Source organism: Larimichthys crocea, chromosome VII (assembly GCF_000972845.2).
Source record: "Larimichthys crocea isolate SSNF chromosome VII, L_crocea_2.0, whole genome shotgun sequence".
Lineage (NCBI taxonomy): Eukaryota > Metazoa > Chordata > Actinopteri > Sciaenidae > Larimichthys > Larimichthys crocea.
In genome coordinates, this window is record NC_040017.1 from 16,962,119 (window position 1) to 16,989,957 (window position 27,839).

The following is a 27,839-nucleotide window of genomic DNA, read 5'->3' on the forward strand; positions in this document are numbered from 1 at the left end:
TCTCCAGTCTCATTTATCTACTCCCCACCTCTCCTTTCATATACTTCCCCCCTTAGCTTTTATCTTTTTTTTTTCCCCCTTTTCCAACATTCTCCTGCTTTTCCTTTTTCCACTCCACCCTTCTCCTCGCCATCCCCTCCTTCCTCCCCTGCTCCTCGCCGTCTCCTGTGCTCTCAGTGGAACAGCCCATTCAGCAACAAAACAAAGCTGCCTACAGCATCACACACTGGCTAATCAAGCAAGACCAGAATTCAGCATCCCTCAGATCCACTCAACAACACCATGATACTGGGCTGCACTGGAGGGGAGAGGTTTCACACATAAAGAGATGTGGCAGCAGAAGGAAAGAAAATGTAGACACTGAGAAGGCTGAGGAGAATAAATATGCACCGATTCATAGGGTAATATTACCTGTTAAGTTTCTGCAGCTGATAAGTGCTAGAGGTGATATTGCAACAGTTCAGTCTGTGTTTACATTTGCCTTATCTAAATGAATGGAAATATGCACTGGCACAGAGTGAAGAGAATAAGTTTGACAGCACAAAAGGCCATAACCACTACAGGTAGCGACGAGGCGGGAAGGAGGGCTAAAGGAGAGCGTGGAGGAGAGGCAGAAAGGTAATGGGGTGAAGAAAATTCTCTGACAGGCCATCACCAGTGAGGCAGCGCATTCATGACGATGATGAAACCCAACAATGGTCAGCTGCAATCTCCTCCTGGGCAGAGGATGAACGTTTACAAACTGGCGTGCCAGTCGCTCCTCTGTGAAGGAAAAAAAGAACTGCTGTTCAGCTTCAGGGAAAGCTCAAAACACGACAAAGAAAGCCGGTCCTGGAAGATGCAGAGATAGGAGAGATATGTAAACATGTCAGAGCAACAGCAAGCGCCGGTACATGAACAAAGTCTATTGTGAAAGCTGGCAAAAAGGTTGGCGTCGCACTACCTAGAGATAAAATAGTCCGTGTAAAGTAAGAATAAATGTGTTCCGAGTTTGTCAGACCAAAGAAGAAAGTGTTATTAACCACCCAGCCAAATTTGAATGATGAAAAATATTGACACGTTCATGAAATTAGGTGTCAACAAATGCTGAATGTGCTGAAGCCACACCCACTCATGGGAGCAGCCATTTTGAAGCGTGACAGATGAGTTCAGAAAGTGACATGACTCACTTTAAAACACCGAGTGAGATGAATTCAGCTGTATCTCTCTGATAGTGGTGCAGGGGTATGCTCAGGGTGGCCTCGGTGTGTCATCGAGACACCCTTTAGGACCGCCCAAAAAAACAATTGTTCAACGTCTCTTTCACAAGTTTTCAGCAACTATTTTCCAACATATTTAATGTGTTTTGAAAGAATTGCCTTAACACGGTCTTTAATCACCTGTAAAATCACAAGTAGCCATTTTTACCAATCAATATAAAATAAACAAATGAGATATAATGTGTTCATTAGAAAACTTTTAAGGTGGCAGGCAGATTTTTTGAAGTTTGGACAGAGCCAGGCTAGCTGCTTCCAGTCTTTGTCCTAAACTAAGCTGATGGGCTGATGGCAGATGGTAGCATTAAGACAGATATGAGAGTGGTATCAGTATGCTTATCTAACGCTTGCAAAATAAGACCAAAATGTTGATTTTCTTAAGGCTATCCTCTCCTATAATACACCCCTAAATGCTCGTCAGCACCAAGATTAGACACTTTCACTTGAGGATATGCAAATATCATGTGAACAATCACAGTAAATCTTCTTATCGGAATTGTAGAAACCATTAGCTGACGATAATATAGCTCTGGCTGTTTGCAGAAAAGGTTTCAAGGTTGTAATGCAGCCTGGACATATCTGGGTGTGTTGGAAGACACTAATGGTGTTAAAAAGTGGGATGTTAAGGAGGAACAGAGGGCAGAGTGTGCTGCGAGGAAGAGAGAGAGATGGTAGGCAGCACAGAGGAGAGCGTAGTGATGAAACCGAGAGGCGCTGGTGATAGTGAGGAGTAGAGGAGAGTGTGATGGTAGGATGGGATTTGAGTCTTTTAACTTCATTAGTTCCGCCTCAGTCTGGGGTCTGTAGATTATGTCTAATTAAGCAGCTTAACATGGCTTAAAAAGCACCACACAGAAAGCACAAGAGTCTTATCTGTCAACCTGCTCAAACGATTCCCCGCTTCTCCTTTTCTTCCTGTGGCAGCCTAACATAAATTCCCTTTGCATGGCCTTTATGCTAGAGAGATTAGAGGCTCTGACATCGACGCGTGCTGGATAGCTCGCAGCCGCGGCGAATGGAGTGTGGGCTGTGGGGAGAGAAAGGGAGAGAGAGAGCATGTGTGTGGTGAGCAGTGGGGAGGCAGATGCTTCCTTTTAGACTGCAGGGGGAGAGAGTCGATAAAGAAGGGTGGGGCTCACAACACGAGTCCTCCTGTCATTTAAATCAGTTGGTACACAAACTTAAATCAGGCTCTACAGTCTGCTCATCAACAGAGTGTAAGAACACATCAACCATTTTGTAACGATCAGTAACAATCCGAAATCACGCATGACTTGTTGAACAGCTGTATAAGCCAAAGAGGAGCGCTGTTCCCGACAAAATGTTGAGTGTGTTAACATGCACAATAACACTGCACTACATGTTTTGTGTGGAGTATTCTGCTTATGTGTTGTGCATGTAACATAGTATCTTGGATTTGAGAAACTTGGATATGTTAGCTGCAGTATTCGGGCAGAAATCAAGTTTCTGTAACGTAAAACAACAACACAAATCTGATAATAAACAATAGTGGGATGTATCAAGTGCTAAGATTTGCTGTTTTTGTGTTCTATGATAGTAAAAATCTTACATTGTAGAAGAAATTATGTTTTTTTTTTTTTACTTTTTTAGGAGCAATTGTCAATAGATAATAAATGTCAAATTAACTGATGATGGAAATAATAGTTACTGAAATCACAGTCAATGAAATAGAGGCTGGTGTCTGTATGTGAAAGGTGAATCGTATCATTTAACTGGTGATCCAGGAGCGGTGTCCAGACAAGACAGAAACCAAAGCCGGTTCATCATCAACTGCTGAAGGGAGCTCAGGGGTGTAGTGGTAAATACAAAGGTAGGTAAACTGTAGTTTACCCTCTTTTGTTTCCACTTATTGATTAACACAGTTGTCATTTTAAAAGAGTGGATAAACTGAGTTTACTTGGATTTACCCCTAACTATGCCTCTACTAGAAATCATGTTACCTGTAACCAAGTATTTCTTCTTCCTTGTATACGTCTTATCTCAAACATAATCAAAACTGTTAGAACAGCAACAACAACAACCTCTACCAAACAGATATTTCTGCTGGGCTGGGTTACTGTAAATCTTGTTTGGTGAGACACCTCATCACAACAGCACAGCAATAAATGTGCCCTCTGCACCTCTTCCTATACACCACCTGTTAATTATCAAGCTGGAGCATCGTCGCAGCGACAGCAGCGTTGTGTGACATTAAGACGTGCCTGGATGCCATATGTCATGTCAATGCGGGTTTTACAAGATTGTGGAGGAGCTGGAGGCGGCTACAACAAAAACACAGGAGGACACTGGAAGTTTGGCTTCACTCAGCTTTTCCATGCTGGGCAACATTCCCGACACACACACACACACACACACACACACACACACACACACACAGAGTAACTTACAGGTAGGTAACACTCCCTTCTTCTTCTTCTTCTTCTTCAGTAAGGTATCTCACTCCCTAATCTTCTTTACTCCTGCCTCGGTTAAGTTAGATCTTTTGTGACACTCGTATGCAAAACTCAAAGAGCCAAAAAAAAAACCTCTAATCCACAAACTCCATCTTCCTGCTAGTGCGGCAGGAAGTACAGTATTATCTCTTGTGTGGTTTCACACTGGGCAAGGCAAGATGGCCGCCCTCAAAACTGGTCCGTCTTGTTAACATGCAAAAACACACCAGGGGATGTTCACACACAGACTGTAATGTGGTGATGTCGATGAGTAGCCTTAGAGCAAAATCCACAGAGCATCTCTTTCCGACACCAACTCATCTCATTCTCTCCAGGTGCGAGGCCCCTAGGCAGGCAGAATCAGGTCTTCTGCAGACTCACAAACAGGTGCACAACATGAGGTATTTAAATGACAAAGACAGAAAGAGAGACAGAGACAGACAAGTAGAGACCAACAGGAGAGAAAAGCAACGTAGCGATGAAGAGATAAAGTCAAAGCCTGATATAGTGAAGAGAAAGAGAGTGCTGGACTTGGAATGGAGGGAAAGACGAAGAGGGAGCTGCTATCTGATAGAAGGGATTTGCCCTTCCCTGGAACAGCAATTTACTAAAGCCATTCTACAGAGGCCCATCAGTGGCGATCTGCTGGCAGATTAGACGACAAAACCTCATCCCTCGCTTTCTCCCCAATCAGCTCCAGGTTGGGTGAGCACGGGGCAGAGAATGAAGGGAGGACGGAGGTGGGGAGGGGCAAAATTTCCTGTCTGTTTCTGCTGGATTTAGGGAGGGCCACGTACACAAGCATAGTCGCACACGCGCATGTGCGCAGAATACATACAGGAGATTGGATTGGAGTCTGAGCCATTACTGTTGCATTTTCTCACCCTCGGGATACAGCAGCTAACACTGTTTGTTTGCGAGAGCTGGGGATTTGTCATTTATAATCAGTTTTCTGCTCTTGTTTCCTCTGTCCTTTTTTTTTTTTGCAGTTTGTATCCTGCCCTGAAGGCTCTCACAGCATTCCTCTGTTGTATTGGTCCACTAACTCTCCCCTTCTATGCCTTTCGCTTCCTCTCTGTGTCTACCTCCTCCACCCCATCCCTCTCTCCATCTCCCTTTTCCACATACACTGCAGAGGCCTGTCAAGTGTGCCCCAGCTGTGCAAGCAGTGGGAGCTGTTTACCATGGTACATCATCAGGGAGCCCCGGGAGCACCGCCCAACACACTCACGGGGGCTCTCACAACCTTTGCACAAGTGTTTTGCACATGATGTTGAACATTATAGACCCTCTGAACAAGTCAACGACCCAGCGTGCACTGAAACAACCTTTCTGCTTGAAAAGTGGCAGAGAATGAAGCACAGATCTCAACATGTCGTGTTCTTGACCAGTATGTACCAACAAGGAAATTCTGGAGAAGAAAAATACAGCTGAATGGGTTTAAATTCAAATCTGTCGACCTTTTGGTGAACCAGTAGTTTATAGATACAAACATGTACACGCTTCCTGGCAATAACCATCGTCATCCTGTATCTCCATCTTTAGCACCGACGTGAAAAAAACAAACAAAGTGGAACAACAGAGAGCTGTTCTTCCCTCTCTCTGCCATCGTGGCTTGCCGTTTTTTTTTTTCCACTTTCGAGCTGCTGCCCAACCTCACAAGACCCCTGAGGACCCCAGGATCCCCCTGAGGAGAGGCCTGACACCACCCACCCATGTCTCCTGTCAACTCTGACCTGCGAGAGCAGGGAAAGAAAGAGAGGAAACAGCAAGGCCCTAGATGTAAGCTCTGCTCTGTGGTCGAAAAGCTGCACGTGGAAACTCTCAGAGTTGCACAATTTCCTAGAATCTGATCCATTATGGCCAAACACAGAGAGAGTCGGGGCAGTGAGAGAGAATATATTTACATAGCTGTGAAGCAAAAATTGAAATATTGTAGATGGGAGTCTCTGTAATATATGAGCATGTTGAAAGAGAGTTTGCTTAAGGTCTGACAATAAGTGTGCTCATGTGTAATACCTTGAGTTGTGGTTCAAGGGCAGGTTAAACTAGTCTCAGGGACTTGTTTGGTTCGTTTTTCCAAAGAGCACACAAACAAGACGGGCCCTGCAATCAAACCAGCATGACTCAAATGATCTGGCATGTTTATGGCAACACCTAAGCCGATGACTCGGATATACTTTTGGATCCGTTTCTCTTGCAGTTCTTCTTGTCCTTCTGCTTTTTCTTTCCTCCTATTCCAAATCACTTCTTTGACTCTTGATCTCTCTGACACGCGCAGAACGTATTTTCACAATATATACACACAGCAGGGGGTAGAAATAATGGAAGCATCAACATCACTATAATGACGGGTTTTGTGTCATCTCTGGCAAAAACTCAGAAAGGCAAGGTAATTGCCAATTACTGTTTTACAGTGATTTTTATGTTAGAAGTGATGTTAAATTCCAAGATTACAAGACACTGATAAACACCATTTTAGTCACATGTCCCAGACATGACCCGAAACAGAAACAGTTTTTGTGCCGTAAAACAATCTGTCTTCACACCTATAAATCATGCACATTATCCACATGGCATACAGAAGATGTCAGATGCTGCTTCTTTTGTTTCTCTAAAGATGTAAGAAGTGCTGTAATGTTTTAAAAAGTGATGACCCATTCAGGCTGAAGATTCAAGTATTCCTGATGTAAAAGCATATCCACTCTCTAATAAATTCCTTTTGTATAAAGTATCTTAAATCTGATGTCGGGAATGGAGCCAAACGCTTCATAATCTATGATGCATGTGATCGGGGAAAGGACAAATTCCGCTCATAACACTGTGATGTCTCGGAGCTTGTTTAATGTCTTGATTGTTCAAAGATATTTGTAAATGAATGTTGTCTATTTGACCAGATGTGATCAACCACTGCGAACCACAGACATTCTCAATCACCATTTACAACATTCACTGCAGGACAAATATGCCATTAGTCATTCAGAGTCATTAGTGATTAACTACTTTGCCTTTTAGGAGTAACTGCATGACTGAAAACACAACTGCCTGCATGAACAAACCCCTTTCAGAGTGCCAGCAGTTTCTGACTGGTATGAGGGACAGTTTTCTTGGTTGGCATCCACGTAGCATCCAACGATCACGTTCAATGGCACTGAAATGAACACTACTAGTATATTATACTAATATATGAATAATCTCTGTACATACTGTATTGTTTTTGTAGGTGGTTTTTAATTAAACAGAAAAATTAAAGCCAGCAATACTTGGTAAATCCAATAAATGTCATCAGATTTTGTTTTTTAAAGGGGCAGTCCAGTAGTTTTATATTAAGTATAGGTGTCTATTTACTAGTCATGGGGAGTATCACACAGCCTGTAAAAACAGTTGTACACTCACACTAGTGAGTTGCATTATGGGAAATGTAGTATTCAGTATTTTTTTTAGCTGTTCTGTTGCACAGATTTTGAGCATATATGGAAATGAATGACTAAATAGTTACATTTTGGGATGTGAGCAATCAGTCGACTAGTCAATTAAACATTGCTATCCTAACTAGTTGACCAGATATACAAGTCAGTTAAATTAATTTTATGTCTATGATGTTATGCAGCCGATTTCACTCACTTGGAACTGGATTTAAAAAGAAAATACCCAGAGTACAGTAAGGTGCAATGACATTAAGCATTGAGAAACTAGCAATCCCATCATAAAATACTATTCTCGCTGTATATGCTGCCTGAATTTTCATTTTCTTCATGATCATTCATGGCATTATCTGGCAAGAAGATATTGCGAGACTGACATTTCAGTAGTATCACAAAACGTTTACTGACATTTAAACAGCAATAATGTAACAAAGTGTTCATGCGTCAAATGCGTGTATCAGGATGTAACGGGATGTCTAACAGAAGAACTTGTGAAACCTCGCAGGGTGTGTGTGGCTTGTGTTTCTGAGCATTTTCTTACTTTTTAGTCTACTCAACTAAGTCTAAATTTAAACTTTATCGACTGGGAAATTAGTCATCAGGGACATTCCTAGCTGGAGCACCCCTTGAGTGGATGTGAATTAGTCTCTCACTACTTGAAAAAGTAAATTAGACATTTGACATTTAATTTTAAAAGATCACATCCACCATACAATGTCGATATTTAAATGTTAATCCAAACTGAAAGAGGGAAATGTTGCCTCGACTCTTTGCAATACAGACTCTGTGCTCCTTACTACAACCACCAAACTGAACTCGACTCCAGCAGCACAGTGGAGAGGGTCTCTCTGTGTAAACGTAAGACTGTGTTAAATTATCTAGACTGATAACAATGAGTAAATACATAAGCAACAAACACATCTGCCAGTGTCTTGATATGCATGTCCAGTTGAGGTTCACCTCTCTCCACCTCATTTTCTGGCAGTCACATGGATTTAAGCAGCAACAGGCCCGGCTCGTCCTGACCTGACAAACTGCATTCCCAACGACCTTTTCCCTCATTGGGCAAAAAGGTCTGCATTCTCTTCTCTCCAGCTGTGACTAATATGAGCCGTGGTGTGGTGAGACTGTCCTCTCTCTGAACAACCCTCAAACCAAAAACAACTAGAAATGTTTACATTCTTCATCCATGTTTCCCTTACTTTTATCTTCACAACTGAGGACATACATGGGAGTCAGCACAGCAACAAAGGAAAAGGCAGGACTCAGGTTTGCTGTTGGAGGTGATTCACAACCAACGATGAGGAATTACGAGTATTATTAGAAATAGAAACATCAGCAAAAACTATTGAGAGTCTTGATTTCATTTCTACTGTATTGGCATAAATGTGACCTCGTCTATTCTTACTACTTCTTTATTTTCATTTCACTGTAAGGCTGACTGCAATAAAAACAAAGTTAAACTCTTTCTTCACTTTGTACAACACCGGCTATGTCAGCTGATCCTAAATTATCGCAACCAATAAAACACATTTATGGAGTTAAAAAAAGCTACACATGGGTGGTGAATTGAGACATTTCTCCAGTCCTCATCAGGAATGTTACAAAATGGTGGATCCTCAGGAGCTGGAGCACTGCAACAGGAAATGAACTCTGACATAAGAGCTATGGACCTTGGGGCCCCTACTGCATCCTGGGAAATTATGGCACTGAGAAGAGAGATGACCCATGTCGCTCCCATGAAAACCCATTTACAATACTAATAAAATAGCACAAGCGGGTTTATATGTTTACAGCATTCATAGCAGCTCGATTCAAGGTGATTCATCACTAAGAGTATTTATTTAGCACAAACAAATGTGCTGTTTGCTCAACAAAAGTAACAACCAGACTAACAAGGTCAAAACCAGGAAAACACGCAGACTGGCAGACTGGCAGAAACCATGGTCTGATCTTTCTTTCACGCAGATGGACCAACCAGCATTATAATAAAGGCAGCCAACAGCAGAAAGAAAGAGGAGGGGAGGGTAGAGACGGAGAGTGTGCAGGCATTATTAATAAAAATGACAGTGCTACCATCCTAAGATAGCAGAACACAGTACCAGTTGGCTCAGTCTGCTTTGGGTGTGCCTCGTCTATCGGTAAGATCCATCTTTCCTTCTGACGCCGCCGTTAGTCGCCACTCTCTGTTTTATGGCCGTTTTCCCAGCCGTGAGACAATAACATGGACATCATTAGCTAAGTGGTGGCTGGATGACAGGCGGTGGCGCTGCGATCGATAACGGCAGGCCCGGCCATCGGCAGGCTGAGCAGTGCTTACTCATCAGCCCTGGGCTTGCATGATCACTTGCTTGGGCCGGGGGAACTGGTACTAGGCCATTATAAGGGATGCAGAGGTGTCAGGGGGGCTTGCTTCCTGTGAGGACAAATGGCTATGAAGAGCCACCTTATCTTCTCACCTTAAAGAGGATCAGATGTCCACTGTCAAACAGCTGCCTAACAGCCAGAACAGCTTTGACAGTTATGTTATGGGGGTGAGGAGGGTCAGCCACTGTTTGTCTGTATGTGAGTAGTGCACAATACTGTGGTCCTTATGACAGAATACAAGAATTTCCAAACTTTCAGAGTTGAGTTGCATCAACTGTGAATACCAAACAATAACAGCCAGTTAGTCATGATTTGCAAATGTAAAAATGCCTGGAGCAAGCTCCAAGTTAAGAATACCTAATCACAACATTGTGAAAAAAATGTCCCGTCAAAATACAAAGGTTTTGTCCTTGTATGTGTGGAAGAGAGACAGATTCGGCACATGTTCACTGGGGAGATGCCAAAGGCCACCACAGTGATGGCCACATTCCCCTGAAGTGGCATCTGAGACAAACATCTAGTGACAAGGTGGTGCCCTTCCTGTGTCCTTAACCACAGCTGACAATAACATTACACTGTGCTCCAAGGGCATAAAAACTAAGGCATTGTGGAAGCCATGGGAACAGGAGCAGAAATATTCTGTGACGATGTGAAAAAGACAAGAAAGAAAGAAAAGAAGCTGAGAGGAAACAAGAGCGATCGATAGGGCTTAGGAGGAGTTTGGGAAAACTAAGAAAAACCTGAGGTCAAGTGAGGTTCTTACACAGGCCTCTGGTTGTGTGTCTGCCGGGCTTCTTCCCTTCCCTCTCCTCTCTACTTCCGTCCCTCTCGTTCCTCTCTGATGTTTATCAGTCTGTGATTAAACCTGCCAACTTTAATTAGAATATGTTTGAAGTGGAACACCTCACTGCCTCCCACTCTCCTTTTTGTCGGAGTGCTGCAGGTGTACCAAGACACATCCAATAAAGTTGTCAGAGGCAGCATGCAAGAGACATCACATTATCATAGAGAACACACAAACTAAACAAACGGTTCCAGCAGTGCCAATATGCATTAACCATTAGCATTAAAGTCCCAGTGTGTGTGTCTTAGGAGGCTCTGTTTAGAGAATATGACAGAAATGCAGTATTCATAACTATATTCTCATTAGCGTGAGGTGACTGAAATCAGCAACTATGCCGCTGGACGTGACTAAATCCAACATACGTTGACCTTTAACATACACGGTTATATGTTGACAGCGATGGCCATGTTTTCATCTTAGTCACAGCTCCTATTATTATTGGTATGAACTACTTACAAACTGCTGCTCTTGGCTGTGGTTTGAGTTTAATTGCCCTTGTAGTGTCTATTTATTTACCCATTCTTATTTTAAATACCTCAAATTATTCATTTAGTTGTTTAATCATTTATTGTTCCCATCTGAGGGATCAATAAAGGATTATCTTGTCTTATTTTATTTATTTCAAGGACAATGTTTATAGAACTGTTTGAGTAGAGAAGAAGAGCTGAGGCGAGGATATTAGTTTTATTTTTTTAAGTTGTGATATTATACCTGACAGAAGCAGCTTACACGACCAGCCAGTGTTCATGAATAAACACCCTAACCTCAGAGTCTCTGATTCACACACAAGTTGCTGTTCCAAGAGCCTTTTCCCCCCCTCAGATGAAATTAATCCGACTGATGATGCCCAAGGGAGTACAAATAAAATGTCTGCACAAGGTGTCCTGTTCCACGGTAGGTAATAAGAGAGAAATGTTGTATCACAAGAAATATACCAAATCCAGCACTGCACCTATTTCTGCTTTTGAAAAGGATGAGAAAGGATAGGCATCCATTGAGCGCCTAGCACCATTACTGCTTTACTGCTGAGCTTCCTACTGAACCAACAAGTCGTAATAGGATATACAGAATTATTCCTGCAGCTACTAAATGGAAGAAGTTGTGCCACCCTGTGTACCAGCCGTCATTCAAAACGGGAAGCAAGTGCAGAAAGTAGAAACATTCTGATAACAGAAGGTAACTATAGAGAAGATTTACATGACCAGCTATCATCTGCATAAAAGGAACTGTATCAAACAGGACAGGCTGGTTTATTCTAAATAGCTATGATTATGATTTAAGCAGGTCTACCTGGGTCCAAGCACTTGAGGCACGAATAGTCTGACCAATACTGGATCAATATTTGGAATCACTGTACAAAGAAACTGAATCATCCAACAGTACCAATGCTATTAACTGCCTCTGCTTAAATGTGTTCACTCTTATCAACGCAGTTACATTTTTCTGCCTATTATTTGGATTATTAGTCGTATAAAAAAAGGCTCAATTGTTGCCTTCCTCTGAATCTCTCCCTCACTTTTGACCCTCAGCTCTCCTTCGTCTCCTCCACCCTATCCACTCCTCCTGCCCTCACATTCCCCCCCAAACACACACACACACACAGACAACCAGGCATCGTAGGTGGACTTCCTACAGGAAACCCAGGGGCGCCACAAGGGAGAATCTCCAGAGAGAAAGTCAAACAATGACACACAGGGACTTCTCCTCCTGACTTCAGCCCAATTTAGGCAATGAAGCCTGGAGACTTGAGAATAGGATGAGGGCAGGTCAGAACGACAGGTTAGGACAAAAATGAAAACTAAGTGTTGGGTTAGTGTGGGAAATGTGTGAGTGTGTGTGTATATGTGTCCGCAGACTACAAATATGCTCAACCTTATCCTTTAATAGGTGTGTAGGTGGATTTCAGGGCCGTCTCTCTTTGTTTCTGAGGGTGAGCGGTTTTCAGTGCCTACAGACTTTCTTAATCCCAAGTACAGTCAGCGTAAACACTGACTCACTCGAAAACAATCAGAGGCTATTATACCCTTAACATGATAATGTAATGGAGTATGTAATTTTACATGACAACCCTCTCTTTACAGCCTAGTCCTGTAGGCAATCCACTAAACTTGGTAGAACTGTAGCATTAAAAGTCTTTGCGCTGTATGTAGGTGGTGCAAACTTTTTGTGCGCGATTACAGCAGCCCCAAGTTCAACCTATTGAACTCCGGGCAGTGGCCTCATTTCATTGGCAGTGACTCAATCATAACATCTTATCTGTGGACATGCTGAGTCATGGAATTCAGCTGTGGCCAATAGCCAAGCAGCAGGGTTACTTATGGCTGTCATTGATTGGTTGATCCCTGAGCACAAAGCTGAAAGGGCACATACCAGGAACACAGCCTGAAGCAGAAACTGGCAGCAGTTTGCCTGTGCTTTATTTTACTCGTTCTCATTCTTGAAGCCTTTCGGTTTTTGTTTTTTTTTTCCTCTCTGAAACTTTGTTGTGTCACTCTCTCACTGTCTCCCCCACTTCTCCCCTCATGTCCCCTCTCTACAGCCCTTTCAAATTACCATAGCCCCATTACCCCTGTCCCTCTGTTGTGTAATTGTATCTGGAATAGCAAAGCAAGGCCGCTCACGTCCAGAGGTCACCATTCCTCTGTGGCTTACATCCTGGTCTTTCGTCTCCATGGCCACCGTTCTTCCAAACAGTGCCATCGACTTTTTTTTTTTTCCTGTTTGTTTGTTTTTTTAAAGAAATATGAATGCTAGTTAAAACTGGCTCAACAGAGCCACCGTTCAAACCATTAATCATGTCTAAAGCTCTTACTTTCCACAAGCATTTCCATTAAAAATGCATTTATATTGGAAAAGCAATACCATAATAACATAGGCTGGGGATATACAGCAAATGCAATCTTTATTACTGCTTGGTTAAACCTTTTGTTGGTATGGGAGCAGTGTTTAGCTCAGTTCATAGAGCAGCTGCCCCATGTCCTCAGTCCTTGCTGCAAAAGACCAGGGGTCGAATCCGACCTGTGGCTCTTTCCCGCATGTCATTCCCCGTCTCTCTCTCTCCACATTTCCTGTCACTCTTCAAAATAAAACTTGAAAAGGCCAAAAAAATTATCTTTAAACTTTTTGTTGGTTAGAAAATGGAATAAAATACAAGTGATATTTTTTTAAAGAATTTAGTTTCCTCAGAGAAAAAACTAGGCACAACCACCCTTGCTGATTTGGGGTCAGTTCCCTCATAGATAATTCGCCCATTCAGGACTCAGAGTAAAACTGGCTCTAAAACAGAATAGGGGCACACTACAGAGGCCTTTATATCAAGCTGTCCCCATCTGCAAAATCTGTAATGAGCAAGGGAGCTGAACCAGTGGGGAGAGAAGAGAACCTCAGTTCAACTGAGGCAGGCACACTTTCTAATGGAAATTCAGATACAATCATCCCAGAATGCACTTCTCTCGGCCTAATAATCGGCCACCAGAACAAGGCAGCCATTGAGAGGAGAGTGACTGTAATCTGGTCCACCAAACTCCAAAGCTGCCCGCTATAATTAGCTCCTTTCTCCATCAAACACAGGCTTACACTGACTCACAAGCAAACCTCTCCTGTAATACAAGAGAGAGGAAGAGATTTGGTGAATGGCACTTTTCGAGACGAGCGGGGGAGATTTTACATCCTTGGCATATGGAGTCGGTCTGCGTTGACAGGTATGCTAACTGTGAAATCTGTAAATGAGCAGGTGAGAGGCCACAGTTTCATTCAGCGGCACAGTGGTTTGTGGAAATAAAAGCCTGGGTTGACATGGAAATAATATGGTACGGGGCAAGTTTTCAAGTAGAGTGGTATTACAAGCCAGAAACACATCGTTCCTTATTTAAATAACCTGCTAACAGCTGAGCTTACTGATTTAGGGCATGTTTCACACCAAAGGGCTCAAGTACTTTCCAATTACCTTTCTCATTTGATTACTCGTCCAGTGTTGAGAAGTCAAGAGAGGGCTATTAGAATTAGATATGAGGAGTAGATTCACGGTTTCTGTTACAAAGCATGCCAAACCCTATGTTTATCTGCCATAATAACACAATCTCGCTGCCGGTGCCCTTATCAAAGGACATATCCGCATCCCTGGCCTACATCCTGATGAACAAAGCCAGCTCTCCTCTAATCCCAGGAACGTGTTCTAGCCCAGGGACACATAACACGATCCACAGCCCAGAGGACGACAGACAGGGGTGAGTGGGTATGCTGGTAGCTAGCCTGCTGCCTGGGCAAATGGCACGGCTATTACGAGGAGAAGAGGCTTCCTGGAGAGGTGTGACTGCACTGCAAAGGGCCCAATCAAGCAGAGAACAGAAGTGCTGACAGCTGCTAACGCATTTACCTGAGAGGAAAGAGACCATCTTACCAAGGGAAGCGTGCATATGTGTGTTTACTTCCTCTGTGGCGTGGTCTTTCCAATAAGATAATCAAATAGATAGAAACTCAGTCAAAACAATAACAGCAAATGCAGGATTATGAGTCAACTTATTCACTTGAAACGGGATGTAAGATCCACAACAACAACAACAACAAGACCACGCATCCATTATCAGATGACAAATTTCCTGTTTTGAAAATGTCCACTCTATCATGGTGGTGGCACAGCAGTGCAGGCAACAGCCCTCGCTGCGCACCTCAGTGTCAAGGCCATATCACAAACCTGGACTGACATTCACCCACTTATCTCACCCTCCGAAGTCTTTCACAGTCAATCTTGAATCAATGTTCCAGAGGCAGGTGGGCAGATCACTTTTAAAATGAAAGTACTGAAGTCCAGTGGAAGGACTCTGACAAAAAAGGGAGTGGCTGGCAGGGCAATGACCACTTTGCAGTGGCAGTTTAAGATTAAGTCGTGACACACCGGTGACTAGTTCTGGCACAAATACAGATGAATGGTATTTTTATTATTAGGTCACCGTGATCAAGCAATCCAGACATCCAGAGAGACAAGTTAAATATCCCCACATAAAATATTTAATTGATGGTAGAAAAAAAAAAAGCAAGAAAAAAATTGGTTGTGTATCCTGTCAAGAGAACTGAGCAGAGTTACCTCCCAGCAGGGCGTACACACACACATTAGCTAAGTGTTTCAGCCAGGAAGTCTTGTACACGCAGCTTTGATGTTTTTAAAAGTTACTTAATAATGACAGACGTTTGTCACGTTTAAGAGCTTGTATCGTGATGGAAATCTGATGAAACGTGCCAAATAAAAGCAGAGACTATTTTAAAAACTTCACAAAACCTCATTAAAGACTCACCGAGGCGATGATCAGCATGCGAATAAATGTGCAAAACATGCAGACACAACATCAAACAGTTTGGCTTGACAGTCCTTTACAGTCCAACCCAAACATCCTATTTCCCATCCACCAATTGAAAGTCCTTATTGCTCCTTACATTCAAGGCAGACCAGGGGGGGGTGTCCTCAAGGCCTGACAAGACCAATGCATTCCAGGTGTTTTTGTACAAACAATTTTAATGTTTGGACGAGATCCATTTTTATGACCCACCTTCCTCACCTCCTTTCTCCTCTGTAAACTTTCCATTTAAAACCCTCCACAGGGCAATTGTAACCTACATCAGAACAGGTTTTTATTTTTTATACCCCGTACATCATCATTAGAATAATCATCATTATTACTAGAAAGGGCTTCAAATCACACCAGCCCTCAGGGGGACTGGGGTTGACTCCCAGTTTCTTGTTATTCGCAGCACTTCAAAATGAAGCCAAGCTGCAATGTAGGGACACGTAAACGCCTTAAAAATATCTTTAATATAATGTTCAGCTCTTTAGATTGTCCACCCCCGTATTTTATATCTGATATAAAAGAAGATTATGTAGTATAGTCTACATACCATAGCATTCCTCCCTCTCTCCAGCTCTCGTCCACTCCTTTCTTTCTCTTCCTGCTCCTCTGCGACTCACAGCCGGCGAAAGACTTTTAAAAAAAGAGAGAGACAAAAACACTTCCTACAAGCACTCACACCGATTATTTCCCACTTTTTTCAGCCCCGTCATAAACTATCTTTCCATCGCTTCCCACATTAAGTGCTCATTTTCATCAGTCTGAAGTTTTCACGGACGAGATGCATGATCTCTCTTTCTCTCTCTCTCCCCGTCTGAGGAGAAAGAGACCGAGAGAAAAAAAAAACTAAATTCTCGTCAGGAAAAAAGAAAAAATGCTGTTTAAGAAATAAAAAAAAAACTCCAGTCCTTTCACCACGACTGGAAACGTCTTGCGAGGAGAAAAAAGGGGGAGGCGTTCGGTGTGTTTTTCCTTCTTGCTTCAACCACCACGTTGTTTTGACCAATTATTATTTCCTTTGTTGTGTCAAAAAATAAAAGAGTCTGTAGGAAACGCGATGCGCAAGCTGCGCGTTCATTGGAGAAAGCGACGCTTTTCTTTTTTTTTTTTTTTTTTGGTGGACAACAGCTCGTCCCAAAACCCGCTGTATTTTCCTTTCTGGTGTTAACCCCCTTACAGGCTAAATGTGTGACGGTGTGTATAAGTCTATTTTTTTTTTCAGCTTCCCAATAATGGCGGACCTTCTCCCGAATCCAGCATCTCCCCTCCTATCCACAGAGAGACACGCACAGAGAGAGTCAGAGTCTCGCCCAGCGGTTCATGGACACAATTACAACACACGCACACTGTTGATGAATATCATTACTCAGAACCGCCGTTCATCACAACCTGTAAACTCTATTTTATTAGAAGAAAAGTATACGCTTTTATAAACCTGCCATAAAGATTACAAACATTAAATACACGTAAAATAAAATAAAAAGTGCAACGCCTAAAAAGATTTAATTCACTTTTTTTTATTCATACAGACTTGTAATTATTACTTAAAACACAAATTATTAAACTAAAACTCAATATTGTGTTTTTAGTGTACTATCTCATATTGTTCTGATGACTTGATGTTCTTCTTATGTAAAGTGTCTTTGAGTACCTTGAAAAGCGCTTGTAATAAAATGTATTATTATTCAAACTAGAAGAAATATCTGTAGGCTAATATTAACTAAACCATGTGAATTTACTCACTTAAAATTGTACTTAAGCTAAAATTTTAAAGGTCTGTTTGTGTGTGTGGGATTTAGTGACATCTAGCATTTTTAGTTGTGGTCGTCGTAACCCTCGTCTTCATACCATGAAGGAGAAACAACAGGCTCCATAAAACCTGTGAAGAACATTTTTTTTAAAAGCCATATTTGGAGCCAGTGTTAGGTTTGTCCATCCTGGGCTTCTGTAGAAACATGGTGGTTCAACATGGAGGACTCTGTGGAAGAAGATCCAAATATAAAAGGCCCATCATAAAGTAACAAAAACATAACAATTCATATTTTTTAGATAAATATACCATAAGGAAAACATAGCTATGAATATTATATTGTATTTCTGCCATTTTCTGTAAGTATCACATAAATACACACACTGGACTTTTAAGGTATTTCCATTCTCTTACTTTATACTCATACTTTTACTATATTCCTGAAGGAAATATTGTGGGTTTTATTGTTGTTGTTGCCTCCGGCTCCTTTCATACATATGGTCAAAGTATATTATTTACATTCATAACACACGTTTTTTTATGCTTACACTTGTACTTCTTTTATATGTCAAAAGACTTTATTGCTGAAGCTTACAGAAATGTATTTCATTTTCATGGTAAGTAGTGTTTAGACTAGTTGCCAGTTCACCCTTCTCAAAGCTCTAGCTTAGTTGTTTATATTGCTACTGGCTTTTTATGTGCTCCTACATATCAGACCTTGGTTGTTTATTTCAGTCTGTTCTATTGCAACACTGTTTGCGGGCTATAGAAAGAAGGATTGCATGTCATCATGATTATAATTAAGTGACTTTATTTTGGTTCATTTGCCCTCTTGGCCCCACTGCTCACCACTTCCTTTCACAGCTGATCCTTGTTTCCCTGTACAAAGTAAAACATTTGTCATCCTCTAACTGATTTTAATGTTCTGTGGCTACATAAGGGGTAATAGATTTTTTCTGCGTTCATCCGAGGACTCCTACCTAAAACCTTATCCGGCGGCACAGAGGTAAAATATCTCATACCTTTTCTGTGAAAATCAATCATCTCAAAGGTTAGTCTTAATTATCTGTGCTGTGCCCTGAGTCCTCCACTTGGTAAAAGAGTTTCTAGGAAGTTTTTGATTTCAGCCACTAAAGGATAATAGATTTAAGCTCCTAAAGTAGATTTTTCTTGTGTGTTTTCAAGAGAAAAACAATGCAACCACGTACTTGAAGAAATGTCTGCAATGTTGTACAAGACAACTGCCTGTACTAACAACTCAAACAGATGTTTAGTGTCTTGCACTGGGACGTTCTCCTGGAATTCTCTTCTCTCTCCCTGTTAGTCCTTCCTTGAACTTCCTCAAACATGCACTTCCAATCTTGAAATTTAAACTGTGTGTGATATGAAAGCAAATACTTCATATGGTTGTAAACCATAATTTATTGATTTAGAAATCAAATTTGACACGTTAGGGGACTGAAACACTGCACCCTGCAATGATACAGACATGTCAGAGGCTTGTCACTTTATGTTACAGCTCTATCATTCCTGTATGAGTTGTAAAATTTTAATGTATAAAGTGCACTATGCGTGCTTTGACTGTTTGAAATGTGATCCACCATTAAACACACAGCCACAGCAGGGTTCAAGGTGCACTACCCTCCGTTTGAGTAAGTCCACAAGCTTCTGTCCAATCATATTAGTCACTGTGTTCTCAGTGATATTTGCATGACCCCAATCACACAGAGCAAGATTACCAGGGGTCAAAGTTTCTGTCAAATAATCTGCCTCTGTTCCACATCCCTTTCTCCTACCATGGGTCAGGCTCTATCATAAAACCTTTGACGTTTTTAACAATTGTGACACATAAGTTTATTTGTGCTATTAAATTCTCATATAGAGATTAGCACATTTGTACTGCTTTTATTACCCTGGACTCACCGGTATCAAAATACAGCTGCAAACATTATACACACACAAAAAACTCACTCAGTGGTTGGTTTTCCCTTTCATTTTATTTCTTTTCCCTATTCCACCTCAACCCTCTCTGTATTTGCAGCTGAAATATTTCTGGGTCCCAAGGGCAAGCACATTCCTTCACTCACAGTTGTGCAATCCCTGACAATCACAGTCCACCCCCCCTCCTCCATCCCCCTCTGACTCCCTAAACGCCCAGAATGCTCAGAGAGCCAAGCTGTCCAAGCTGTCTGGGCAATGTTCTGCGGTGTATTGGCTGCCCAACCAGACCAGTAAACAAACTATGAGCCCTGACTCTGCAAAAAAAAACAAAAAAAACCCACAAATGATGTAACCTCAAGAGGGTGGAAATATATATTGCTACGTTTTCATTCTGTATTGTCTATGCAAGTAATTCTGAGGTGTGTCACAAATGTGGTCCGTAGAACCACAAACACATACAAACACAAAGTTAAAGAGTGGCTAAAATGCTATTTTTATACATGTGAAAACAAAGATGGCTTTCTCTCTCTCTCTCTCTTTTTTTTTTTTACATGAGAAAATATTCCAGTTTGTTTCATATTAGAAAGCTTAATGACACTGAAGCTGGACAGTCTTGTATATTTAGATTAAACCTTTAAACTGAAAGTCTCACCTGATAATGTAAGATAGATATTCAGATAGATAGAAATTCAAGCATCCAGTAGCAGCACGCAAACAAACAAACATTAAACATACATTAGAATCAACCTACAACACGGTAGCCATACGTTAATATTAACCTGGGATAAATCTATCTAATTAAACATTTGTAGCAAAATTAAACATTCGCAGAGGAGTTAAACTCTAAAAGTTCAAATTAAACATTTGCATAGAAAATAAATAACCTGTGCTAACATATATACAAATAAAAAACTATATAAAAGTAGAAATATAAATGTTTTATAAAATCATTCTGTGTTATCTTCACGGATTGTTTAAATCTATTTAATATTTCGTAACTACTTTTTCCGCCTCTCATGTGACCCAAAGCTCGACTCAACACGGCGGGACGCTGGTTGTTGTAGTTCCATACCACCTTCCGTGGAGTTCTAAATGTGTTAGACACGCACTACATCTCCCATCGTGCAACGCAACTCGGCGTAGTAGTTTTTTTTGTTGCACTTCCTGTGTTAGCTCGGGAGAGATAGCGGACGAGCGGTCGAAGAAATTACCGATGTATCTGTGTAAAATCGTAGCATAAGTATTCAGGGAAGTGCTATTCTGGGGGCTCTAAGGTCCATATTTCAGAGACGACAATGGTAAATATGTCACACGTCAACACATCGTCTGTTTTCCTCTCGTAGTAGCGCTGTGCTGCTAACTTTAGCATCCGAGGTAACCTCTCCACAGTTAGCTCGTTGGCTAACTCGCCATGGCAGGCTGGCGGCCACAGATTTGAAGTAGTCACGATGTTTTTAACCACAGACAGAAACCTGCACTCGGCTCAGGTAGATGGCACAGCGATGGTTTTTGAGTTTGTGAAAGGTCAGGTCAGACCGTGCTGTCAAAATGAATGGGGTGTGGTTCACACTAACACTAACACTATCCAGCCTGCTAACGTTACAGCTAAATAACGGTGAGATAAGTCAAATCAGATTTTATTTGTATAGCCCAAAGTCACAAAGTACATCTGCCTCAGAGGGCTTTACAATCTGTACAGGGAGTGACACCCTCTGTCCTTAGACCCTCGGTTAGAGTGAAAACAAAAATCCTTTAACAGGAAAAAAAGGTGGAAGAAACCTCAGGAGGAGCCACAGAGGAGGGATCCCTCTCCCAGGACGGACAGACGTGTACAGGACAAATCAACACAAACATATTGTGCAATTACAATGAATGATAAAATGATTACAGTAGCAGTGGGACCTGTGATAGAGATGGAGAGAGACAGATGCACAGCAGCAGCAAATCATCAACTTACTATAAACTGTGATGGAGATCTGCAGGTCATGTTTGTGACGTCCCCGCAGACTGTCCAAAACCTGGACGTAGTCTCTGTGAACGTCCCCGCAGACTGTCTAAAACCTGAGAGCGTCATCTGCGTTGACGCCCGCATAAACTGTAATGGAGATATGGCAGCAATAATGACAGTAGTAATGTGTGTAGTGGACGTCGTGCAGGATCACAGCAGCAGCCACGATCCACGAGAACCTGCTGGACGATAGAGCACAGAAACGCCGGGGAAGAAGTTTAGTTAGTAACGTGCATTAATGAGACCTGTATGTTTACAGATGGTGAGAGAGAGTTTTCAGTAAGTGTGACTGCATCTTCAACCAATGCCGTGCCCGATAGGCATAACCTGCTGCTGTTATCAAGATACTAATATTGCAGGGTATCAAAATCTTATGCTAAATTATAATAATGAGACGACAGTTGTGTCTGAAGTCACTAAAACATCAAAAACACACATTTCAGGAGACTGTCTGTGTTGCAATCTCATTTCTGTCTCTCTCATTTGCACAGATCCGCTTTATCCTCATCCAGAACCGAGCGGGGAAGACAAGACTGGCCAAGTGGTACATGCAGTTTGATGACGATGAGAAGCAGAAGTTGATTGAGGAAGTTCACGCTGTGGTAACTGTCAGGGACGCCAAGCACACCAACTTTGTGGAGGTATGATATGAGCATACAGTGGTGACAAGCCTCTTGCTGTTACTTTGTTTAGTTTTGGGGGGCAGCTCAGTCCAGAGACCGGAGGGTGGCCGGTTCAGTATGGACCAAAGTGTGGAAGGTGGACGAGGTGCCAGTTCGCAGGGCGCTGCTCTGGGTGGCCGCCCATCACTCCACCATCTCGCTCCACATTTGCATGTCTCTTTGTGTTCGTGTGGTTGTATTACAAGGTTAAAGTGCATGTAAAAAATGCATGTAGTTAAACCAGATCGTTTTTCTAAATCCCATCAAGGACTACAGTATAATGAGCAAAACCGCTGTCCTTTTAAAAATCTCTGTTGCGGCTACTTCACAGTAAAATAATTGGGTGACTCACATGTGTCCCACATTATGAGCACTTTCCACTAGCTACTTAAAGAAATCATGAGTCCATTTTTTTTAAAAACAATTTGAAAAAGAAGCATTCTAACAAATGGGCGGCAGAGAAATGACACCGTCAAACAAAATGAATCCTCATTCAGAGATCACTGGGTGTGTTCTACCTTTAAAGCCGGGAAGCTTAAGTCCAACTAAAGCTGCTGCTGTTGTCATAATAAAAGAGACAAAAATTGTTAAGATGCTTTTATCTGTGTTGTTCTCACAGTTCAGGAACTTCAAGATCATTTACCGGCGTTATGCTGGTCTGTACTTCTGTATTTGCGTGGATGTGACCGATAACAACTTGGCATACCTCGAGGGAATCCACAACTTTGTAGAGGTAACTGACACACGCAACACATAACACATGATATGACAGACTTAAGTAAGTGAACTATGATGATTTACTTCTCACGGTCTGTTTGTTTTCAGGAATCTCTGTTAATGATTGCCTTCAAAAATTTCCCCTGCACTGTTTTCCAGCTCCTTAATGTCAAACCTGCATTCGTGTGGGAAGTATGGACTGCAGTAAAATGACATTTAGTGGAAGAAATAATATTTTTCAGTGTTTAAACGTGTGTGTTACACACCTCACATTTAGAGATGTATAAGGAGGTTTTTTTTGCAGTGGTATCTAAATAATTCTGATATATCACATCAAGTTTTGTCTGAATATCAAATTGGTGTGAGGATTACAAATACGTCACAGTTGAACCATTTACAGGATTTTACATTCTTATGCACGGGGCGTGTCATTATTGACTTTGAGCACTGTGAGATAACGCCAGGTCAAGTGATGCTGGAAACGAGCCTTCAGCAATAAAACAACAAATTGATCAGTAATTACAAACTGAGAGTCTGATTGCGACCGATTGCACAAACACTAAAATGACTAATACCAGCCTCCTCAAAAAAGGCAGATGTTGCTAATAGCAACGGTACAGTCATTTTAATTGGAAGCTACTTTTATATTTTTATACTTTGATCAGAGACTTCTCCTAATGGTGTCTGCGACAGCTTGTGTGTGACCTGTGTTTGTGCAGTTGCTGCCATGAAGTGCTACAGCAGCAAAAAAAAAACAGCAAACTAAATCCATTTCTGTTTTTTCTGTAGCTCATTAAATCAGATGCTGGTTCACATCAGCGGCGTACATCATTTACCAACGATTTAACCAGATTCTATCTTAGTACATATTGCATAACCAAAAGTTTTAAAACCAAACCCAAAGATATGACATAAACTGAATGCGGTCAATGTGATTAATAGGAACATCAGTGCCAGACACCTGTGATATTGTCATTTTGATGAAAAATGAGACTTTTCAGGCTTCACTCAGCGGCTGTATGACCTGGAACGCAGGACACATCAGCCTGTATTGATTACAGATTGCACCTGTCATAAATTGTCCTTCACATAACTGCAGTATGTCATCGCCTATCACCGTAGCATACTGTATGTGGGAAGTCATGCTGGTGTTTGTGTCCGAGTTGGTAGTAGTTTTTTAAATGGTGGATACCTCATTTGAATTAGAGCTCCTTAGTTAGATTATTATTTAGTTTAATCAGCACAACCTGATGTCACGTTTATTACAAATCTTGGCGATTATGTGGAGACATTAAGCAGCTCGAGTGCACTCAGTTTGTGTAATTGCAGCTTTTTTTTCCTGATCTAATTTAGTTTTTAGTTGTTTTTTTAAATCAAACATTACCAGCTGAAGTTGTGAGCTTAAGGTTCAATCTACTGTTTGTTGTTTAGCAAAGACCAACATCAGGAGTGAAGGTCATTTGATGTAATGTTTGACTATAAAGGAATGCATGTAAGTGTGTTCTGAAACACGGTCTGAAGTTGTCCTTTCTCAGCTTGTTGTCGTACACACACAAGGAGAAATAACCAATTTAAAAGTTGTTGTTTTTTTTATCTTCATGGTGCTGTTTCAACATTCAGTTCAGTAAATCTGCCACTGAAAATGACACTATATCACTGCTTAAAGAAAAAAACCTGTGGAAACCAGAGATGAGACGAGAACCACATCCATTTTAATTTGGCGTATTTTAGATGGATGTCCTTGTAGTGGAAATCAGGTTATTCCACGGTTGTTAAGTGGATTCTGTCGCTGCTACGGCGTCAGGTTTATTTCTGCAATAATGCATCACATCAAGACATACAATTACCGTACATCTTTATGTATTCTCAGAGTATATTTGGTTATCTCCGCGCTGCTATCTGATTGAATTTAAATGCGTTTTCTTTACGGTTTCCTGTCTTTCTTTAAAGGTGCTGAATGAGTATTTCCACAACGTGTGTGAGTTGGACCTTGTGTTCAACTTCTACAAGGTAAGGACATTGCAAAATCATTTTTTCGCCTTTTATTATTTTCTAAGCACCTTGATCAGACAAAAGAAGCAGAGGAGTACAAAAGGCAAATGAGAAAATGCGTCTATCATTACAATGCCATGGCAACTGTTATCATATTCACAACCTGAGCAGTGATTTGGTGATTTTCCATGTAAATATTTAGTCAGCGATGGGTATACATTACTTTAGATAAAAATGCTAAGCAACAAGCAACTCCATCCCCCCCAGCTGTTGCTAGTGTTTTTACTGATTTTCAAGGATCGTGCGTATTAAAGACGTGTTGCAACCACAAATTGACTATTATGATACATTTTTGAAGAAGCTTTTAATTTCATTAGTCTCTTTCTCATCCACTGACGTACTGCTGCTCGTAGGCTAAAACTGTTTTCACACACTCAGTCACCCTCTTCCTCTCAGGTGTGTGGCAAAGAACACTGATTCATCCCATCATACTTGTCATGTGGTGTTGTTCGCCACTAGCCGCTGTCTTAAGTCATCCAGCGGTTATGTTTTTTACATTTTGATGACACAGAAGTGCGGTTGGGTAAAGATGACCACAGGCTTAGATGATGACTTGGCACTGTGAAGGACGGGTTTCCAGGAAACCGAACCCTTTCATGTCACTTAAGCTCCAACAATACTACATGTGGTTTGTAGTATTTGTACTCTTATTTCAGTCCTGCATTGCCTCGTCTAATCTTCTAATTTCCTGTCCTCTGTGTCTGCGCTTCAAGGTGTACACGGTGGTGGATGAGATGTTCCTGGCGGGAGAGATCAGGGAGACCAGTCAAACCAAGGTCCTCAAGCAGCTCCTCATGCTCCAGTCGCTCGAATAGAAAACAGACAGCCCCCCCCTTTCCCACCTGCCCATTTATCTGCTGCCCTGGCACCTAAACCAACCTACCCCTCGTTCCTGTCACTCTGGAAAGGACCGCCTATCATCTCCCTGCCTCTACAGTGCAGACTTCACTCCTTTACTGAACTTCAGGAGGGGGAGGGGTATTTTTAGAAATAGACAATATTGTTTACATATGGATATATAATATGGAAGTTCAATTAACCTGTTTGTCATAGCAGTCTGTATGCATCTCATGTACATTAGGCTGCACATTTCAACATGTTATCACATATACCACCTTTAGTTACAATCAAGTTTATATTCAGTTTAATTTTCCCAAAGCCAGCGGCTGCAGAAATGAGTTATTTCATGTAGTGACCAGTTAGTCTTTGCATTTATCTCTGTGCAGTGTGGAAACACTGATGTGTAGAACTGTCTCTGTCCTCCTCGTCCGCCTCCTCTCCTTCCTTCAGGAACCTCAACATTCATTTCACGGCACTACTGTAACTAACAAGCACCATGTATAAAGCGAGAGCGCCTAATGATCCATGTGCATTGAGCACTTAGAACAGCTTGGCAGCCGCTTCTATAAATCTAAGTAAGGAAAGACCTTGCCTGTGATGTAGTAGCAGGCTTGTCACGCCTTCTGCTCATTTTATATCTGGATCACAGTACAAGCAAACTATGACTAGAAAGCCCCTTTAGAGCAATTGACCCACCATGGCAAGTTCATAATTGAATGGAGTGTACTTGGGATGAGTGCCATTTTTAATGGTGTGTTATGGCAACCTGTGCGGTGTCAGACATCCTCTTTGGCTGATGGTGATAAACAGTTTAGGTTATGTTGGCTCAAGCGGCTGCTCTCTGGATGTTCGTCGTCATTGCATTTCAAATCATCTAGATAATTCGGCGCAGCTCATTACATTAAAAAAGGTGCTCGTTGGTCACACTTAAAACACTTAATATACGAACGCGCTCAGACGGAAAAAGACCTGGACATAGAAAGTATATTTTACATAAGCAGTACTGTGAAGTTTGCTTTGTATGGTGTGTACATACAATGTATCTTGCGTGTGTTAAATATTGTGACATTCATTCCAAAAAGAGTGGTTCTTGTTCGCTATATGATCTGAGCAGTATTTACTGGTGAAGATCCATGAATTCCTTGGGCATTGCGTGTAATAAATTGGCTTTTAAATTCTTCTTACAAGCCTCTTGAACTGAAAAAATATATATACACTTTTATCCATTTTCCCTTTGCTGGGCTTTAATGTTCATGAAATTACTTGTCATACTCTAATTTTAACCATATCCACGCACAAAGGTGTCAAATGTGGTTTGCAAATGTTACTGTTGTTGAACTTTTGTATTTTTTTTTTTAATCGATTAGGCAATAGTGATATATGTACTGCTTCCCTTACTGTCCACCTGTGTGAGTTTGTTGATGGAAGATGTGTGTTTGTATGTATTACTCCGACTCAACTACCCACATCAGTATGTCCCCATTATATGTAAATAATAAAATAAATAGATGAAGTGACACATGAACTGTCTCAGCTTCCAGTTGATGATTAATGTTCTACGGAAAGGATATATTAAAATTAGACCATGACATTTTCCCATCTGGACTATTGTCTGATAAAGAAAGGGAGTTAATATCCTAAAGAAGCTGGTAATAACTACTCTTCTTTATCATATGAAAACACTTGATTGAACCTCATAAGATAACCTTTAAGCGCAATCTTAAAAATACATGAACTGAAGCGTCTTCTGTCCAATATTTTAGCACCATCTAGTGGTAAAACATTAGTGTTTCCCGCTTTATTATGAGGTCATCTTGACAGCCTGTCCAGGATCAATAAATCAGTCAATATATCCACTTCAGCTACATTAAACCACTCTAGCCGTTGCTCCATCGACCTGAGAACATAAATCCAGACAATTGGACACGGAGGGCATTTACTCTTCATCATAGGAGTCGTCTGATATCCTAACCTCACCCTGACTGCCTTTGAGAGAGAAATGATTCAACTGAAGAGCGGGGGGAGGTAAATGAATCATGTGCATGGATTCTATTGTTAAAATCCAGCCGGCTGCCTATAAACCTGATGTGTTAGAACTTGTTGCTCACATTTAAGTGAGATATACATATTCTCAGGTTCTGATGTACTTTTAACTCCCTTGGGCAACAAACTGAAGACTTGAAGA

At 41.5% G+C, this 27,839-nt stretch overlaps 1 protein-coding gene across 1 annotated transcript; it reads left to right on the plus strand.

Annotated features, from left to right (window-relative positions):
• Positions 1–20,498: 20,498 nt before the first annotated feature.
• On the plus strand, positions 20,499–27,179 carry ap2s1 (adaptor related protein complex 2 subunit sigma 1). Its single transcript, XM_010743890.3, has 5 exons — positions 20,499–20,673; positions 21,875–22,024; positions 22,665–22,778; positions 24,713–24,772; positions 25,528–27,179. Exons 1-5 carry the CDS (start codon positions 20,671–20,673, stop codon positions 25,627–25,629), a joined length of 429 nt encoding a protein of 142 aa, XP_010742192.1. The 5' UTR covers positions 20,499–20,670; the 3' UTR covers positions 25,630–27,179.
• Positions 27,180–27,839: the final 660 nt, after the last annotated feature.